The following is a 20,501-nucleotide window of genomic DNA, read 5'->3' as shown; positions in this document are numbered from 1 at the left end:
AGTTTCCTAAAGGTCAAGCTGGGAGTGCTTACAGTGCTAGAGACCTCATCCAGTTAGCCTTCTGCTAACTAACGCAGTCATGTGGCTCCAACCTCACTACAAGAGAAGTCAAGATAGGTAGGCACCCATGTACCTAGGAGGAGAGCAATGAGATAGAATTTGAAGACCCATACCATTGTCTCTGCAGCAGTCCACCCTCTGTCCATCTCTAACAATTCCATTGTTCTTCTCATTCATAGAGCACTACCAACCCCTTCCCAAGGGAGATTCCCTAGAAGATGATCAGTCCCATTCCAGCTGAAAGTCTAGGATCTCTGGCATAGACTACATCAAGTCAGAGATGCCTCCTCTTGATCTGGACATCTATGGACTAAAAAGACACACACTGGACTAATGAACCAGGGTGAAGCAGGAGTGGAGTAAATGCAAGAAAACCCTCCCATTTAGAGTAGGAAAGAATGGAAGACATATAGGGGTCACTGCTTAGCAACCATTCTGAAATTCCCATGTGAGACATGGAAAAGACCTACGATTAGGTGGGGAAGCTCCTTGGTTAGCGTTGGATAACTGTCTGAGGAGGAATCCCTTGGCCATTGTTATCTGATTGCCATGCGTGAAATGGGTACTGGGAAGTATGTTCTCATGGGTGGGGGAGGGGGTTGCCACAACCCTTTTGGATAGCTTCCTGTTCAAGGGGTTTAAGACAGGATAAAACTCTTCATGGAGCCTGTGTGTGATGGTGTTGGCATTTTGGGCCCTTAAGGCAAAAGTAAAAGTCATGGGGGTGAGAATTGAGGTGTCTTAATTACACCCCCGCCATGCACATATTTGCACAGAAGGCTGGGTCAAGCTGATTCAGGAGCCCTGTACCCCACTCCATATCCCCAAGCCAAAGTTCCCAGCCATCTTCTTCCCAACCACTGCTCTGTATGCCCTGCCTTGTTCACTTGTCACATTGGCAGCACACAACTCTTTAACTTATTTCTTGCTTTCTCTCACTTTCCATGCTGGTATGGACTGAATTGTGTTCCCCGCCAAATTTGTATCGTGCAGCCCAGTTCCTCAGAATGTGACTGTGTTTGGATATACAACTTTAAGGAGATAATTAAGGCTAAATGAGGTCATATTGGTGGAGCCCTAATCCAACATGACCGATTCCTTATAAAAAGAGGAAGATACACCAGGGATATGATATGCATGCACAGAAAAAGACCGTGTGAGGACACAGGGTGAAGATGGTCATCTGCAAGCCAGGAAGAAAGATGTCTGAGATCATGGTGTTGGCAGGTTTGGTTCCTCCTTTGTGGTATTTTGTTATGGCAGGCCTTGAAAATGGATACACTGACCTGTCCAATTTTCTCACATTCTTCTTTACACACCGTTAGCCTTCTCCCACCACCTTCTCAGCACTAGTGACATTGCTGAATAAAAGTAAATAAAATGGATGAACTTTGAGATAAAATGAGAAATAACTTTCTGTCTCTTGCTTTCCTCAGCTATAAAATAAGTGAGTATCCATAACTTGGAGATTGTGATTCTAAACCACCTCCTATAAAAGCCTTTCCTTTGAAAGTGCCTAGATGACCTCTTCTGATGCTTCATATTCCATCTCCCATACACTTAAGACATCTGTTTTCAGTTTAAAATATGCACATTTCAACAGCATTTCCCCCCTCTTTCCTTTTGCACTGCAAAATTATTCAAAACAGAATGACCATGTGCTGTTATAGATTAAATTAGCTTTTGTTCGTTTCTCTAAGAATTTAAATCCCATTTATAACATAGTTTTTTCAATAAAGTATGTTCTGAGTCCCAAATATCCTATTCACAGTGCATGTTTGGAACACACGATTTATGAATTGCAACTATCTGAACACGGTTGAATTGAAAGAAGTTATATATCTCGATGCTATTTCTTTGGCAATAAGCTTTAATTATTATGAGACAAGCAGCCTGACCTAATTATAACATGAGCAGAAATCTTAAGAAGTGGCAGGCCCTAGAAAACTGTACAATGAATGGGTTACCGCATTGTGCTATGAGCAAAGGCCTGATTATCACCAAAAATCGGCCTAGACCCTCAGCAGGGTGAGAATTTCTGAAACTTCAATTAACAAAATATAAATATAAAGTATAAATATAAGGAATATGGTACATTATTGAATACTGAAGAGTTCTATTAGGTTTCCACCCAGCCTGTGTTCCACTTCCTATCTCTGACACCACTCGGAGGCCACCTTTCTGTCTCTGAGATCCATGGGCAGACTGCTCAGCTGTGCCCAGGCCTGAGACCCTCTCTGCCTCTGCTTTATCTTAGCAAATACTGAACCTGCCTTATCACGCAATCTGGGCCTGAGCTCAGGCCAGCTGTGTTCTCAATTCTGTGTGTAACTCTTTCCCAATATTTTAATAGAGTGAGAAATCAATAGAGAGAAGCAGAAAGGTCTGCTAGCAAAGCAACCAAATAAGGCATTTGCAACTTGTGAAGCCTGGACTAAGAAAAACAGGGACACCCCACCCACACACCGCCCAGAGAGCAAAGTGCCTCCACACACATTTACTTCGTTTATTCACTTCGCCACTGGCTTCAAACATTTGAGCTCCTACTATGTGTAAAACATCAGTCAGGAGCTTTGGTGAGCTATAGAGGAGAATAAAATAGTGCCCTTCTGGGGTGGCATTCCCTGGAATCACTCCAAAGAAGTGATGAAGTAAAGGCACGAAGGTCCAGATTTCTGAGAAACTGACTGCTGAGTCCGCCTGATTGTCCTGTGTCCTTGCCCGACCCCCCAGGACACCTGCCCTCCCTCCTCGGGGACGGCCTTCCACAGATGCACGTGACTTAGAGCACCAAAAAAACTGGACCTTCCCCCTGACCATATTCTCACCAACCCACCCCAAGTAAACTCCTGAAGAAAAATAGTTTCCTGTGCAGATTTCCCCACATGTATATATTTTTATGCTTAAAAAAATATTTCTGTTTCCAGGGGAGTTTAAGTGAATTTCACTTTTTTTTCCTGACAGAAAAGTAAAACAAGATTATGTATGGATGTAGTGCTAGTGGGAAGAGAATCAATAACTCTCAATGACTGCCTGGTTCCCGCATCCCTTTCTCCCCCCAAAGGTCAGAGGAACCAGATATCAAACGCCAAAATTGGGAACTTATAAAGGAAGATAATTATAGGGGCGCCTGGGTGGATGAGTGGGTTAAGCATCTGCCTTCCGCCCAGGTCATGATCCCAGGGTCCTGGGATCGAGCTCCTTGCTCAGTGGGGAACCTGCTTCTCCCTCTCCCTCTGCTCCTCCCCTGTTAATGCTCTCTCTCAAGTAAATAAGTAAACTCTTTTTTAAAAAAGGAAAATAATTAGAAATGAAAACCCTACTCAAATCACTGTTCAAGGCAGCTTTCTTGGGAAAGGTAAACGCAGCAAAGTGAACAATTGGTGGATCTGGATGAAAGTGGAGGTTGTTCACTCTGTTCTCTAACCTTTTTCTTAGCGTTTGAAATTCTGCAGAATAGCACATCAGGGAGGGGATCATGCTTTCTCCTCTAAGCTCTCCCTTCTCTTGGAAACTTGCTCACACAAACTTTCATTCTTAAAATTGTCCTTCTTTTAATCCATGATAAATTGGCTCCAGAGCTACCAAGTGGTGCATCTATATTCCAATTAACTTAACAGCAGATTGTTGCATAACTTTCACTGGGAAGTGGTTCTTTTGTAAATGGGGTTGAGGATACCAGACATTGTTGGTATATACCTTTTTCAAATAAAGGTGAGAATTATTTTTTTTAAGATTTTATTTATTTATTCATGAGAGACACAGAGAGGCAGAGACACAGGCAGAGTGAGAAGCAGGCTTCCTTTGGGGAGCCCGATGTGGGACTTGATCCCAGACCCCGGGATCATGACCTGAGACAAAGGCAGACACTCAACCACTGAGCCACCCAGGCATCCCTAAAGGTGGGAATTTTGTAAAAATATAGTAATGTTAAAGTTTATGAATATTTTAAATTTTTCTATTTTTGTTCATGGATATCCCTATAGATAAAGAAATGGACCTCATGGAATCTATGAAACCTAATCCATCTAGTTTGGAGAGCAGGGTCCATAATATTAAGTGTATACTGGTTAATTCAATGACTACAGCATTTGCTGTGCAAACAGAAGATTTCCAGACCTTGGGCCTGCCCTATAATTTGCTGTGCTACTTATTTAACAAAATCATTCTCTTTTACCAGATGCCAGTTTGTCGCTAAAGTGAGAGCATAGACTAGAAGAATCAGAGCAGTTTTGATGCTCCATGAAACATCAATGCTGTTGTCTTGGTGTCCCTTTCTATGCCTAAGCCTCTGAACTGGGATAAGTCAAGATGATGTGGAGAAGGGACTGGTGAGTATGATACTGGCATTCAACTACCTACTAAATGAAATGAAGGCTGAAGTCTTAATCCCAACCACCTTAAAAATGTCTAAAACTGATCTTAGGAGGAACAGCCTGAAGTACCACAGTGAATAAGTCCAAGCTACTGGGGAGGCAAAGGAATGCCTTCCAGTGTGGAGGAGAGCATAATTCAATATAGCAACATTGTTATGTGATTACACAGTAGCACCTCACAGGCTCACAGCTGAAGTCACTGCAAGGTGGGGTCCCAAGTATCCTGGTAACCCCGGACCAGCTGAGCATGGCCAGGTGATACTCCCGAAAGGTGGAGATTTTAGGACAGAAGTGACAACATGGATTTTGTTTACTGTGGCCTACCTTCAATGACCTGAGTTTAAAAAGACAGCCTGTCACTTGGACTTGACATAAGGTGAAAAACGCTGGCTCTGGAGTGGTAACAACTTGGATTCCAATGCTCTGCCATTTGCCAGCACTGTAACCTTGGGTCAGTGACTTAACCTTTCTCTCCTCTGTCATGTACAGCTAATAGTAACAAGCACCTCACAGGACTGTTCTGAGGATCAAATGAGATTGTGCAAGTAGTGTTCAAGTTTGAATCTGGACTGCAGTAACCCTGAATACATTTAGCTACTAATATATCTCTTTTAGGCTTTACAACTTAATACATATTTGAAACTTTGCAACCACAGGGTCTGTTGCAAGTACTTTAGCTCTGCACCTGCATTGCAAGAGCAGCCCAAACAGGAACACAGATGGGCTGGGGCCCATGGTGCAGTAAAACTTCACTTGTGGACATGGAAATCTGAATTTCATGTAATTTTCATATGTCACAAAGTATTCTTTTGATTTTCTCACAACCACTTAAAGATGTAAAAAACCATTCTTAGCTTTCAACCCATTAAAAAAAAAAAAAAAACAACAGGTGGAGAGGCACTTTTGGCCTGCAGTTGTATCAATTGCCGACCCTTGCTCTATCAGAATAAAGGTGCAGTAATATGTATAAGACCCATCCACAATGCTTAGGGAACCACAATTAAAAATTTAGTTTAAAACAATTTGGTATAAAATGGAATTTTGTTCATCGTGCACCATATCCAAATAACTTTGATTTTCTTAGTATATAAAATAGCCTACATAAGAGACAATTCCACGGTAATATTAAATAGCAAGATTAAGAATCTTCAATGACCTTTATGAAACATGGAGGAGATTTTTGAGTGAATGGATATTTTAATTTTTCTAAGAGATGAATAATGAACAAAATTGTTGCAACTGTCACTAGGTGAATGCTTTAAACATTCTGAATATTTAAGAATTTAAAATATACACATTTATATTTTTATTTCTGAAATGTGAATCATTTCAAAATTATCAAATGTTACAATATTTTCTTAGTATTTGTATACAAGGAAAAAGGAAAAGATAATTTACATATAAATACATACATAAGAGGTTCCTGGTGGCTCAGTCAACAGTTGGACTCTTGATTTCAGCTCAGGTTGTGATCTCGGGGTCATGAGATCAAGCCCCGTGTGAGGCTCCACACTGGGTGTGGAGACTGCTTGAGATTCTTTCTTTCCTTTTCCCTCTACTCTTCCTCCCCACCCGCAATGTGTGCTTGCTCTGTCCCTCTCTCTCTCTCTCTCTCAAAAAAAAAAAAAAAATATATATATATATACATACAGAAATATCAATAAAAATAGTATAGCTGATAACTCCAATGTTTAAAATATTTTACCAAAGCACTGTTATGCATAGTGGTTAAACACTACTATATAGCCTTCAATTATATTTCCTTCATCTACAAGTCATTTAAAGATAAAAAGTATTTAAATAAGGCAATTCTAGCTCCATTTAACAAACTCTTTGTATGTTTCATATCCAAGGCTTTCAAATGGTCATTTTCATTTTAAAAGATATCACACAAGAGCTATGTTCTCTTTATTGATGCATGTTTCGTAGTACCAGAAAAAAACCGCATTGTCTGAAAAAAATCTTCTCATTAATATAGAATCTTATGAAAATATAGGTAAGATAGTTGCAACCTGATGTAGACATTAGAGTTTCCAGCAAAAATACATTAAAGGATAAAGAGAATATATTAAAAACATCTTTAATATTTTCAGAACATAAATGTCACCATTTGAAAAGCCCTAAATACCACATATAGGGAAAGCTGAAAAACATTTTCTTTTTATTAAAAAGCATGATTAAAATCATTTAAAACATCCTTTATAATATATATCTACATTTGACTGGTAGGGAGTATGTTGGGCGTGGGCTTGGTTGTACTAGTAGCACATTCCCAAGTGTTAAGAGAGTCACTGACTTCTGGGTGTGCCTACCCACTCCTTTTCCTTTGAAAGGGCTAATAGTGCTCTAAGCTTCCTGCCTTCTTTAGAGAGACATGAAACTGTCACAGGTGCTGGACAATAAGAGGGCTATGTTCTAAAAAAGAAAAAAAAAGATATATCTATTCAAAAAAAAACTCATATGGTTTCACTAAAACGTGAATTTTTACCTTTTTCATAATTAATGGGTGGTTTTTATAAAAATAAAGCTGTTTCCTTAGGAAAAAAAATAAAAACTTTTGCCAATCAGAATATCTTCACTGTGGGGAAAAAAAAAAACAAAGAATTTTTCCTCTGAAAATAATGAACTTCGCTGCCTGGTTAGATGAACATTCATGGACTTATTCAAATGAAAAGAAATTATTGTGCTTCTAGAATCTAGGTTTTTTTCACTAGCACAGTCTGAGATAGCATCTGGAAACAGTCACCAAAATGTTAAGATTCAGAAGCAAGCATCCATGTGTAGAGCTGGACCCCTGGTAACTCAGTGCCACCACCACCAAAGGCCACTGTCCAAAGGGACAGATACATGATGGTGTTCTGCAGACTGGTAACATCATCTCATGTCCTCTGCTTCCAATTATATGTTCACAAATGTTTGAATTTATATTTAAACTCGATATCATTTAATGGTGGTAAAATGCCTAAGCCTGCACGGGACTGGTCCAAAGGGGGACATTTGACTTGGCTCTCTACAAGCTCTAGTTCAAAATAGGAAAGCATCAGAATCAAAAACTGCTTGATTTCCTGGACAGCAAATAATCTTCCAGGACACATTGTCGCTCCTGACCCAAAAGGCATGTAGTAATACTTTAACTTGATTCCGTTACTATAGAAGGTGGTCTTTGTCTTCCCATTTTCATCAAGATACCGATCATATTTAAAAGTCTGCAATAAAAATACAAAGAAAACAAATCTATAAGCTAGTTTTAAAATGAATTTATCTGTTTCTTGATCTGGATGCTCCAAAGAGTAATTTTCTTTTTTAATCCAATCTATTGGTAATTTAGAAAATTCCCCACCTTGACTCAGAAGATAATAAGGAATAGGAACTTGACAAGAATGGATGGGAACAGAAAATGCTTTATAATACCTTCCATCCTGCCTGGGTGACTAGTTCCTCCATTAGGCAGAACAAGAAGGAAGAGTTCAGATTAGAAACTGGAAGAGTCAGTATATTAGCCACTAATTTCCTGGATTTGGGAGCAGGCAGTTGTTAAGGAAAAAGAAAGGCTGCAGCTTTATTATCATGATTGTAAACATAATTTAGCAGAGATGATATGAAGACAAGTATCACGAATTTTCAAATTCAGGCCATCATCCAGGCTTTCCAAAATACATGAATATTGGACATTATTAAGAAGACAATGCTTATGGCTTCAATAGTTAAATCAGTTCTGCAATGGTATATTTCCTCTGTATTTTGCCTAAAGATTGATGGATTGATTTATTAGAGAGAGAAAGTGCATTGTGGGGAAAGGGACAGAGGAAGAAAGAGAGACATAATCTTAAACGGACTTCCGGCAAAGCACGGCACCCAACCCATGGGGCTTGATCTCATGACCCATGAGGTCAGGAACTGAGCCAAAACCAAGAGCCCAACATCTAACCAACTGAGCCACTCAGGCGCACCCTGGTAAATTTCCTCTTTATTTCCATCTGGGTAGACATCATCTGGATATTGAACTTTGATGAAAAGTCACTTACCAAAGGGTCTGGGTAGATTTCTGGATCTAAATGCACTAACTGCGGATAAAAAGCTATGATGTCATCTTTGCGGATGTTATAGGAACTGTCCTGGAGGTGCAAAGTAAAATCCTCTGTAGCAGTCCGGATGTTCAGGGAGGCACTGGAAAGCCTCAGAGACTCCTTGATGAGGCTATCTAGATATTTTTAAAGGAAGAAACAGGAGGAAGGAGGAAAGGAAGAACAAATCAAGTATTTAAAGGCTTCATAATATGGAATCTGAAATACTACTAGCAGCCTATAACACAAGCTGGATAAACTAGGGGAAGCTGGCCCGATAAAACTTCCCCCAATATTTTTTATTGCCGCTATGATGTAATCAATGATTCAGTTGTGTCTGAAGTAGCTTTTAATCTGATAATCCGAGTTTATAATAATCATTTGGTAAAGATATAATCTTTTGGTCATCAACGGCAACTAGACTTTTAAAATTTTATGGAAAAATAATCTTATTTCTGCGTGACACTGGACATCTAATATAATTAGAAAAATCAGTAAATCACTTTTATGTGAATTATTCAAAGTTTATTACTTGTGAGATTTAATATACTGATAACATTTTCATATAGAAATATTTTTCCAGATGTTTAATGCCGCTTCAGTTCAGTGTTTCCAAGAACCCATTTTTATAATTACACTAACTGATGTTGTATGATAATGCCCTGGTGCCTGGTAAAGATATAAAGGGACAAAAAGAATCACCCTCCAAATAGCTAAAATAGGCAAATCCAATAAGCAGGTCTAGCCTGACCTTCTGGCCCCTGTCCTTTTAACTATCATGTTTTAGGTGTTCATCATGTGATTGTGTGTAACATCATAGCAAGTTAGCCCTTTATTTTACAAATGAGAACAGCAAGTCCCCCCCGCCCCAAATGAAGTGATGTGTTTGGGGTCACCCATGGCAGGCAGAACCCAACATAGAACCTATGCTTCTTGCCTCATGATCCTTTCCAGTAAGACCTGCTACCCCTAACAACACATACTGGGTTTTTTCCTCAAGAGAAAAATAACAAAAACAAAAAGAATACTCTTTATCACTATAAAAATAAAGTACTTTTATATTTCTATAAAACACAGAGAAGCAGAAATAAGAAATGTAAAATAGCCTTCAATCCCATCACTCAACCCAGGCAGCTAATTGTAGTTTCTTTCTTTTTTTTTTAAGATTTTATTTATTTATTCATGAGAGACAGAGAGAGAGAGACAGAGAGAGAGACAGAGAGAGAGAGAGAGAGATAGAGGCAGAGACACAGGCAGAGGGAGAAGCAGGCTCCACACAGGGAGCCCAACGTGGGACTCGATCCTGTGTTTCCAGGGTCACGCCCTGAGCTGAAGTTAGCGCTAAACCGCTGAGCCACTCGAGCTGCCCAAATTGTGGTTTCTTGATGGAACTTTTTCCTCCTTTATTTCATGAAAATGAGTAATATGCTCCCATTAATCATAACATTAGTAGTAAGAGTAATAAGAAATGAGATAGAGTAAGACAGGGCAGAGAAGCATTTGAGAATGTAGGGTCAGGAGTCCCACATTAACCCTGAATCTCATTCCACCATTCCAGCCCAGGTACAAACTTCACTTTTCAATGTCAATTTCCTGACCTATTCTATAGAAACTTGGCCCCAGTCATAGGATTGCTGTGAGGATCAAACAGGACAACACATATGAAATACTTAGCTTAATGCTACCAGTAAGTGCATAATATAGATTGACGATTACTACTTGTGAGACACAGTAAATGAAATGGAACATAGTAAGCATACCTAGCACTGGCATGTCATTCAGTTGCATTTGATTCAGACAAATAGGACTGCCATCAAGGCTGATTTTTTGGCCAGCATTCTCTAGTGTTTTATTCACTTCTTCAGTAGCTGCTTTCATTGCTTCAGGGCTCCTAACAAAGTGGAGAAAAGAAAAGATATATATATATATATATATATATATATATATATATATAAATCATAGCGAGTTAGCCCTTGAAAAGAAAATAATATATATATATATATATATATATATATATATATAATGTTTTCTATATCAAAAGATCTGCAAACAGATAGAAGTTTTCCTCTCCTTTTAACTAGGGGTCAAGATACCAGAGAAGATGGGGAAAAGGACATTCCCCAATCACCTTTTACCGTGTTTTGTAATTGTGTTTAAGTCCTTGGATATTAGTGAGAATTGTTGCCTTCAAAGGCTTTGCAACACAAAAGTAAAACTTTGGCCATACTTTTATAAATAAATGTTTCTAATAAGGATTAAATGGTCAAATTTGACAGTACATAGCAGTTGAAAAAGAAAATTGCATGTACGTAAATTATCACCTAAATTGCAAATGGTATCAAATTTACTCTTAAAATCCCATGATTTCAGGTAGAACAACAGCTTTTCCATTCATATTATAATTTCCTATTCTAACACTTTAACTTGTAAAATGAATGCTACTTCGTTTTAGTACATGGACATTTACTGGATCCTTAGTGCCATGGGAACGGATCTATATAACATGATTGCAGTAAATTCTCAGAAATGTTTGACTGATAGGTATCTGTCTGATTGTCATAAAATGGCTACTGTTACCCCTATAATATTACATTGATGTTGTAACCTTACTGTAAATATATGAATTTATTCTAGATGGAGGTCTTTCAAGTAAAGACTTTGGAAGACATTTAACATTTGAGATAGATTAGTAATGGGTTTTTATATCTGAAATTGTTAATACAGTTTTTTTGAGACAGAGAGAGAGAGCGCGTGCACGCATGGACATGTGCATGGGATGGGAGGGGCAGAGGAAGAGAGAATCTTGAGTAGGCTTCATGCCCAGGGCAGAGCCTGATGTGATCTCACAACCCTGAGATCATGACCTGAGCTGAAATCAAGAGTTGGACGCTTAACCAACTGGGTCATCCAGGTGCCCTTAAGTATTTTTTATATTAAAGACATACGGTTACCAGCTATCAGTGGAAATTTGGCATTCCCAATGCTACAAAACAGTAATTTTGTGTCCATGTGACACTAAACACCCAATTTAACTGGAATAATTAAACCATTTGAATGTCCAATTTCCAACAGACTAACAGTTTTAAACAAAATCATGTAAAGTATATGTTACATATAGTGTTTTTGTTACATACATTTTAAAGGCGAAATCTAGCTAAACCCATCAATGATAATCAATATTAATAGGATTGGTCCATAGCTATCATAGTTGATCAAATAAACACTAAAACAGAAGTTACTAATGCAGTGGAAACAAACTGTTAATGCACAAAGGACTAAGGCATAGACTCCGATCTCTCACTGTCCACAAGTCAGAATCACTTAAATACATTTTTATGATTATGAAGACAGAATTCATCAACATAAGTAGGCATCATGAGGAACAGCCTGGGGTTGAAAGCAAGGGTTCTGGGCCCAGGCAGCCTGAACTGACCCTCTGCAGTGCATCCTTCCCCCTGGAAAGTTCTCTGCTTCCACAAGATGTGTGTACTAGTCATAGTTGTTTATGCTTTTGTGAGGATTGGAAGAGCTGATACGTATTAAACACTTATAAAGTCAATGTCACACTCTTGATTGATAGCATGAGAAAGTACCATGCCTCTATTTTTTTTTGTTAAAATAGTAGCTTTTCTACTTTCCATTAAAATAAAAAAATAAATGGATAAATTGCTAGTTACCTAATCATTTGAAATAAGCTCCAGAAGGTCGCTGGAATAGTGTTTGCTTGTGATGCCCAGAGGATAGCGAGGTGCGTCTTAGCCTTATCCATGTCATCTAAAGTGGAAAGCATGTCATTCAGAAACCTGACCAGTTCCGAGATGTGGTCTCTCTTTCCAAGGTTCTCATGCCTCAAGCCCTCTGCCAGCTTTTCCCTAGCGTGGTGTGCCGTCTTGAACACATGAATGGGGAGGCCTGCTACCAGAGCAGGAAAGATTTTGTCAAATTCCTTGAAGTGGTCAAGGTTATTCAGAATAAGTCCTTTTTGTGCATCTTGCCCTGTAAGATCTTTGCCAAAGAGAGTTAAATACCCAGCTTCAAACATCACTCGGTAACAGAAGGAATACATCCCTTCCGTCACCCAGGCAGGAGTCTTTGATTTAGATACCAGGGGACATCTCATGACAAGTTGGAGGTTTTCCATCATGGCTTCTGTGAGGGAATTCAAGGCATCGCCCTGCAGGGTTTTGATGAAAGTTTTATTTATATTTTCAGTGGTATTTCCATCACTCGGGTCAATGCTTCTGTGCCCAAATGCCTGAGAATACATGAAATGTGTGAAAAAAGAGATTAAACCTGATACAGTGCTAGAAAATGGCTGAAAAACAGATTGTATACTTTCAGGATTCTCTACTTGTTAAAAGTAAGGCAGGAAAACCTACAATTTCATAGCAGTCTTCAAATTAAATGGCCAAATCCTACTCTTCCTGGAAGGCCAAGTTGAAATTCCAACTCTTCGGTGAAACTTCCCTCAACCACACAAATTGTCCATTTCTTACTTTTCTTATACTACTGCATCTATTGGCATGTTAATTTGATACTAATCCAAATTTGTCTTAACCACCATGTCTTCCATATTTTTTGTAGATGAACTTTAACCAGGCTTTCATCTACTTAGAGCCGAGACCATGTCTAATATTTCCTTGCAGAGACTCACTAAATATACAGTTGCTTACCAAAATAAACAATTTTGTGGCCTAGGTGTGGTAAAACAATTATTCAGTGATAAGTTTCTACCACATGTGCTCTGGGAGTTATGTAGATGTCACTGACATGAAGGAGTTTGTACCTATTTTACTGATGGGGTGCCATCTGGCTCAGTAAAATATTTCATTTTTATTGCACTCTAGGTGATTAAGAAATAACAAATCTATACCTATTTTGACTTTTGAAACAATTAGTACCAAGAGGTTATGTCTAATTGGATTTATCGTGTTTCTAAGGATCTCCATGGAAGGGTAACTCTATTCAACATCTCTATTTTTAACTCTAAGTACATCAAAATGCTAAGTAGACTGACATACTAAAAAGTAAAAAACAAGAAGAATGCTGTATAAATGAGAAACTGGTTACCTTTGCAGAAGTAGTAAAGTGAAACTTTTTCCAATCCAAGTATTTTCCATGGCACAACACTTTCTGGTATGACAAGGGATTTGTGATGAAGTGGACATAGTTTCCCATCAATCTGCAGGTAAAAACATGACCATATTTCCTTTGATTTGCTCTCAGGAACTCGAGAGGATTGGCACCAAATTTCAAAGCACATCCCAGGTATGGAATCAACCCATTCTCCAGCGGTGGTTCACCCATTTGTCTGTAAGACATAAACATATGATAGATATAGGAAATTATACATTTTTTTATTTATACCTTTTAAACTTTTTAAAACTTTTACTACTGACTTCAAACTTCAAAACTCTACAGTTATAGTTTTTTTGTTGATGGGGCCCTGCTCTTTTCCTAAAATAATGAATTATATTAACCTAGTATGTTGATCAAAATAATTGCTAAATCCATCCATCCATCCATGCATTCCACAAACACTTATTGAATGTCGGCTATGTGACCATCCCTTTTCCCAATGATGAGGACAAAAAGATCAAAAAAGCCAACAAGATTCTTCCTCTCAGTACATTCTAGTGTTTATATTTTTCCCAGCCATCATTTGCCTATCTCAAAATGTTTTGATTATTTAAAGATATAGAATACTGAATTGCAGGGAAGATGGCAAAATTGAAGTTTTCAAAATCTTCATAGTTTAAAGAATGTTTAAAAGATTTTATTTATCTGTTTGAGAGAGAGTGAGAGAGAGCATGGTTGGGGAGGGTGGTAGGCTCCCTACTGAGCAAGGAGCCTGCTGTGGGGCTGGATCCCATGACCCCAGGATCACAACCTGAGCTGAAGGCAGGCGCGTAACCACCACCCAGGTGCCCCAGTTTAATGCTATTATTATTCTATAATGATAGTTGAAGATAAGAAGAATCTCATTTGAGAAATTAGCTTAGTATAAAATGAAATTAAGTAAAGTAAGTATTGATAGGATCAACTGTGATTCAGCATTCATGCTACCTGTTGTCTCTTTTTTATTGAAGTATAGTTGACACACAGTCCTTCATGCTATTTTAAATGTTTTTATTGAATAACATAAGCATTAATTTTTCAACATAAACTCCTTCCCTCTTGACAGAACTACTTAGCATAAAATAATTAGTTTCACTTTATTAGTTCAATGATAAGTAAGGTTAACTATAACTAGAAATTACCAGGCCTGAATTAAAATACCTTAGAGCATGCGCGCATGCACACACACACACACACACACACACGGACACACAAACTTGTAAAAGAGAGTCAACACATAGCAATCTTCATAACTAAAGATATGCTGTGGGTAAGTCTATCTTTTAGAGGTTGACAACAGAATACTTACAAGCCCATCTCCCAAATGCTCTTTGAGCTCATCAGAAGGTAAATAAGTATTGGCTATGTAAGTGACTCTATTTGTATTTCTTGTATTACTGAACCAGTTATAAATAAATGACATATAAATAAAAGTGATGCTATATACATTTAGCAGTTTCCCAATTTACCATGGTTGATTACCATTAATGAGAAGAAGGTAATAGGAGGATCAAAGCAGGCTCTGTGGCTCTTATCCAAACCTAGACTGAGTCTATACAACACATAAGAACTAGCTGAGAAGAGAACATTCATTTAGTCAGAGCATCTATTTAATCCTCGTGCTACAAAAAAACCCTTTCCACTGCAGATCCCACATACCACTTGTATCCTTACTAATCCAGACTTCATCTTTAAATCCGCCCAGAAACATACACAGAAACCTTATAAAATTTCTGTATAATTGTGTACATTTTCTCATGACCATGGGTATGTCAATACTAAAAGGGAATCACTATCATTCTATCTTTTCTTAGATATAATAAAATACCACTTTTATTTTTTTTAAGATTTTATTTATTCATGAGACACAGAGAGAGAAAGGCAGAGACATAGGCAGAGGGAGAAGTAGGCTCCTGTCAGGGAGCCCGATTCAGGACTCGATCTCAGGACCCCGGGATCATGACCTGAGTCGAAGGCAGATGCTCAATTTCTGAGCCACCCAGGCATCCCAGAAACCACTTTAAATCTTTAAATAAGAGGCACCTGGGTAGCTCAGCAGTTGTGCATCTGCCTTTGACTCAGGTCATGATCCAGGGGTCCTGGGATTGAGTCCCACATCAGGCTTGGGGAACCTGCTTTTCCCTCTGCCTATGTCTCTGCCTCTCTGTGTGTCTCTCATGAATAAATAAATAAAATATTTTTAAAAATACATCTCTAAATTACATTTTCAATTTAAAGCTTTTTAGGTTAAAAATGCTAGTGAGTGTTACAGAACACCAAATTTATGATATATAACAATGAAGGTAAAAGAACATTAAATGAATTAAAATGCAGTTTAAAGGTAAAACTTTCCTTACCTTCTCCTCATTCCAAAAATAAGCCATAAACAACAGCATACTGCTACAACAATCCCCCAGATCAAAGATATGGTCATCATTTTGCAAATCTAATGCAAAACTTTTAAAGAAGAGAATCTCTGAATAGAGAGGTAAAGATATCACTGAAGAGAGACTCCAGCTAGACTTTTATATAAGGTACGATCCTACATTTGAGTGACCAAAACAAACAATTAACCATTTGTTCATTCTATTAGAAAAAAAAATAACTGGCCTTGAACTAAGTCCACAGGTATCAGAAGAGGTTCCAAAACAATCAGAGACCTGCAATACTTGATAAGTTGAAGGTCTCTCAAACATATGCTGACTTAGCATTCAGAACTGGTAACAACAGCTAATATCTCAAGTTTAGTGTGCTTATAAAAAGGACAAAATATAAAAGTGTTCAGGATGAACATATCAAATAGCAATGTAAAATATAATAACTTAAAGAAAAATAAGCATACTTTATCATCAAGCTAATGGTTGGATCTTGTTACCTTTTGAAGAAGAAATCAATTTAAATGATTAACAAGAGACATGGTGGTTCAAGTTCAAAGGAAAGAACTAGGTGAAATGTTTCTGCTGCCTCATGTTTCAGCGCTTTTACAAAATCATAGATATTTTACTATATATAGTAACACATTACTTACCTAACATTCTCAAGAAAGTATCCACATAAGTTCATCTTCCAATTAAACAGTTTAAGCATCCATTTATCCATTTTTGCTAATTGAAAACATGTTTATTAATTTTTCTAATAGTTACAGTAATACAATTTCATTTCAAAAAATTTAAGACTAACTGAAACATATCTCGGTAGAAAGTGAAAGTCAATTTATAATTAACTTCCCCTACTACTCGCCACTCAGAGTCGACAACTGTTAACTGTATGGTATGTATCCTTCTAAATTTTATTTCAATGTACGCATATACTTACTTGAGCATCTATTCTGTGCCAAGAATTCTTCAAAGGTATTTTTTAACAAAACGGACAAATTTCCTACTCTAATGGAGATTCTATTTCAGTAGATAGATACTAAAATATAAGTGCTATGAATAAAGTAAAACATGGTGTAGAGAGTATTGGGGATGAGAGCAACTTTAGAAATATGATATTCAGGGAAGAGCTCTTTGAGGAGGTGACATTTAAGATCTGAATGGCAAGAAGCGATTAAGTGAAAATCAGAAGGAAGAGAATTCTAGGAAGAGGAAACACCAAATGCAAAGGTCCTGAGTCAAGGATGAACTTGAAGTGTCTAAGAACCAGAAAAAAAGTAAGATAGATCAGAGCAGAGGCAGTAAGGGGAAACTTGGTTACAATATATAAGAGCTTGAGGTAGACAAGAGCTAGTTCATATACAGTGATGCTTTAGAGTAGGGAAAGACAGATTTTGGGGGGCAACAGGTCAAAATACAATCTTTAGCTCTGTAGATTGTTGTGTGTTGTCAAGTTGACAATTGAATGTAAAAGAATCTGAAGCTAGGAAGAAAAACCAGGTTGGAAATAGACTTAAGTCTTTAGCATTTGGTTGTTTTTTAAAGCCAAAAGACCTGAAAAGATCACCAAGGGAGACAATAAAGCTCAGGAAAATAGAATAGAGTCCAACACCAAGCCACAAAGCACTCCATTTATTGAGGTCAGTAGGGGAGCAGGAAAAGAGAAGATAGGTAAGGAAGAACCAGAAAGAAAACCAAGAGAATATGGTGTCACAAAAAGCAAGAGGAGAATGCATTTGAAAATGAGTGGTTAACTGTATCACATGCTTCTTCGAGGTCAAGAAAGATGACAAAGAAACCCTGGATTTGACAACATAGATATAGTTGGTGAGTCATACTCAGAGATGGCTTATATTGAATACGTTTTTTGTTCAATAGCATTAAAAAAATGAATACCACATTATGGACATTTCCTGTGAGAGGGAGAGAGAGAGAGGAAGAGAAAAAATTTTTTTTACATATTGTATATATCTCTTTACTTTTAATGTGTGTATAGTCTTCCATTGACTAACTCAATTAACTGACTCCCTACTGATGGACATTTGGTTTGTTTCCAGATTTTGGCCATAGAACCCATAGAATTATCTCATGTTTTTTTTTTTTTTTTTTGCCTCCTTAAACAGAGACCACAAATCTGTGTGTGTGTGGGTATGTGTGTGTGTGTGTGTGTGTGTGTATGATTTATGATCATAATCAATATCAACCATTGTATGGCAGTATATAGATTTCTTGATTGACTTAGGCTTTTTGGGGGGCTTTGTGCATGTTAAATGCATTTAGAGTGATGTGCTTTTTTGAATTATTCTGTTTTCTCTATGACTCTGAAGGCTAAACCTTTATAGGCAGGATATCACAGTTAGAGGAAGCACCAACCTCCTATCTGAACAATTTAACGCCTTAGAGTCACCTCTCAAGCAAACAAATGAAAACAAAATACCTAGAGGAAACGGGGCATGGGACCTCTAAGTATCATCTTGCAACTTCCTGTGAATCTATAATTATGTGAAAATTAAAGATTTCCAAACAGTGAAGGGGAAATATGTTCACAACCCTGGGAAAACTTTTGTCTTCCCCACTACCTCTCAGAACCCTACAAACTCCTTTCAAATACAACCTAGTCAGTATTTATCTCAGTTTCCTTTACCCTGATCTATTCTTTTAACTCCTTCACTTACTATCCCTCTTCTATACAATACAAGCCCAGGAAATATACCCATACAATTTCTTTCAGTTGGCCGAGGGAAAGCAATGACTTGAATATCAGTACTCATATTTTTATTATATATGGTTTATGTGTTCCTTCTGAGGATGTCTCTTCTTGTTGTTGTCACATGTCCACAAATGGCATCATTACACCCCTAAATTCTGCTTCTAATCTGATGAGCGGGAATGGAGATGCTTGTTGCAGTTGTCAAAACTCTTAGTAGGCTTCATGGAAATACCTAAAAGATTCCCTGATGAAACAAGGGTATAAAGTTTCATGCATGGATTTTAGGAAAATCCCAGTGTGTTCAGCATGGTGTTCAGAGTACCAGGCATTAAATAAATGCTAGCTGAGTCAGAAAGTCCTTTTTTTGCTTTTTTATTCTCCACTGTTTCAAAATGTGAAGTTTTGTTTTCTCCCGCTCCCCTTCTGTCTCCAAACTCATATACTCACACTGAGAATCTACTACTTGTGTCAAGCACTCAGCAAAACTGGGGATATAGTGGTAAACAAAGCAGCCATGAACCCTGATCCTGTGGGGTTTCCACTGCAGTGGGGAAAAGAGTAAGTGTCTTGATACACAAGGAAGGATGTTCTGGTTGCCAGTAGGCCCAGCATGATAAACGGGGTCTATCTAAAACTAGAGGTTATCTAAAACTTGAATCCCTCCATTGCCTGTCAATTTCCTCTTTCTTTGTAGAGTAGCATAAAGTACACGCTTACTGAGGTGCAGAGGAAACCCTTATTCTGTGCCTCAGAGAATATAGGGCTTGAGTCTAATACCCCATCGCCACAGAGATGTATACAAAACAAGGAAATTCAAACTAGAGGAACAGAAAGTAAAAAAGAACAACTAGCGCTATCAGCTTAGGTAAACAGATGACACATTTAAGTGGTTTCTATTAAGAAATGCAGTAAACATAGTTTACATAGAACTTGCACATCAGTAGGATTGCTTTAAATAAAATGAACTGTGAATGTGGCCAAACAATTGAATCACACAACTTGTTTTCCATAATTTACAAGTCAGACCAGCTGTCTATGGTGGAACATAGATTGCCCGAATTAATGCAATGCTTTGCATTTTTTCAAGAGCATCTCAGTTCCCACAGATCAAGAATGCACATCCGGTTCCTAATTCAGGGCAAGTCAGTGGGAAACCAAAGTAAAATGAGTTGGTAAAATTTTGTTATGATTAATTCAGGGCTTTTTCATTCGCATTTAGGAAATAAGTCTATTCACATTTGATTCATATAATCTATTTTTCTTAGAAAATAAAAATCCCAATTATGTTATAGGAGAGATATAGAGTAACTGATTCCCAAATACAGTTTTGAATCTTAAACAAAAGGTGTTGAGGTTGTAAATGCTTAGTATATGCCCATTGAACAAATATAATTTGACCAGACTAGAAAATAAGAAAGTGTTAAGTCCTGTTTCAGACAATCATAATCGTTTTTACATTAGTTTTGAAGTTTTCACTTTTTAAAAACTTCTAACATACATTTTCCTACTTGAATAATCAGCTCAGTTGTGCAGAGCAGGCATTTAGCTCTTTTAATGATGAGAAAAGGGGTGCCTGGGTGGCTCAGTTGGTCAAGTGTCCAACTTGATTTTGGCTCAATTCATGATCTCAGGGGCAGGAGACTGGACTCCACGCTCAGTTTAAGATTCTTTCTTTTATCCTCTGCCTCTCCCTCATTTCCCCATGCTCTCTCTCTCTTTTTCTCTCCCTCTCTCTCAAATAAATGAATGGATCTTTTAAAAAATAAAAAAACAAGAGGAAAAGGCACCTGGGTGGCTC

General features: G+C 37.8%; 1 protein-coding gene across 4 annotated transcripts in view; it reads right to left on the bottom strand.

Annotated features, from left to right (window-relative positions):
* CYP7A1 (cytochrome P450 family 7 subfamily A member 1) overlaps nucleotides 1-20,501 on the bottom strand; it is a 35,922-nt gene that overhangs the window by 2,580 nt on the left and 12,841 nt on the right. Inside the window, exons 1-6 of one of the 4 annotated variants that reach the window (XM_072804550.1) lie at nucleotides 16,647-16,772; nucleotides 13,571-13,811; nucleotides 12,178-12,755; nucleotides 10,261-10,391; nucleotides 8,462-8,637; nucleotides 5,719-7,642 (exon numbers count right to left, since the gene is read on the bottom strand). In XM_072804550.1, the coding sequence (XP_072660651.1) occupies nucleotides 7,343-7,642; nucleotides 8,462-8,637; nucleotides 10,261-10,391; nucleotides 12,178-12,755; nucleotides 13,571-13,811; nucleotides 16,647-16,717 (1,497 nt within the window). In that variant the 5' untranslated portion in view covers nucleotides 16,718-16,772 and the 3' untranslated portion in view covers nucleotides 5,719-7,342. Of the gene's footprint in view, nucleotides 1-5,718; nucleotides 7,643-8,461; nucleotides 8,638-10,260; nucleotides 10,392-12,177; nucleotides 12,756-13,570; nucleotides 13,812-15,975; nucleotides 16,133-16,646; nucleotides 16,773-20,501 lie in introns of those variants that run through there. The other 3 variants (XM_072804549.1, XM_072804553.1, XM_072804552.1) reach the window with 3 other exon arrangements.

The sequence above is a fragment of the Canis lupus genome, chromosome 28 (genome assembly GCF_048164855.1).
Source record: "Canis lupus baileyi chromosome 28, mCanLup2.hap1, whole genome shotgun sequence".
In the NCBI taxonomy this organism is placed as follows: domain Eukaryota; kingdom Metazoa; phylum Chordata; class Mammalia; order Carnivora; family Canidae; genus Canis; species Canis lupus.
Note: the sequence above shows the minus strand (reverse complement) of the source record. Positions and strands in the feature narration are given on the sequence as shown.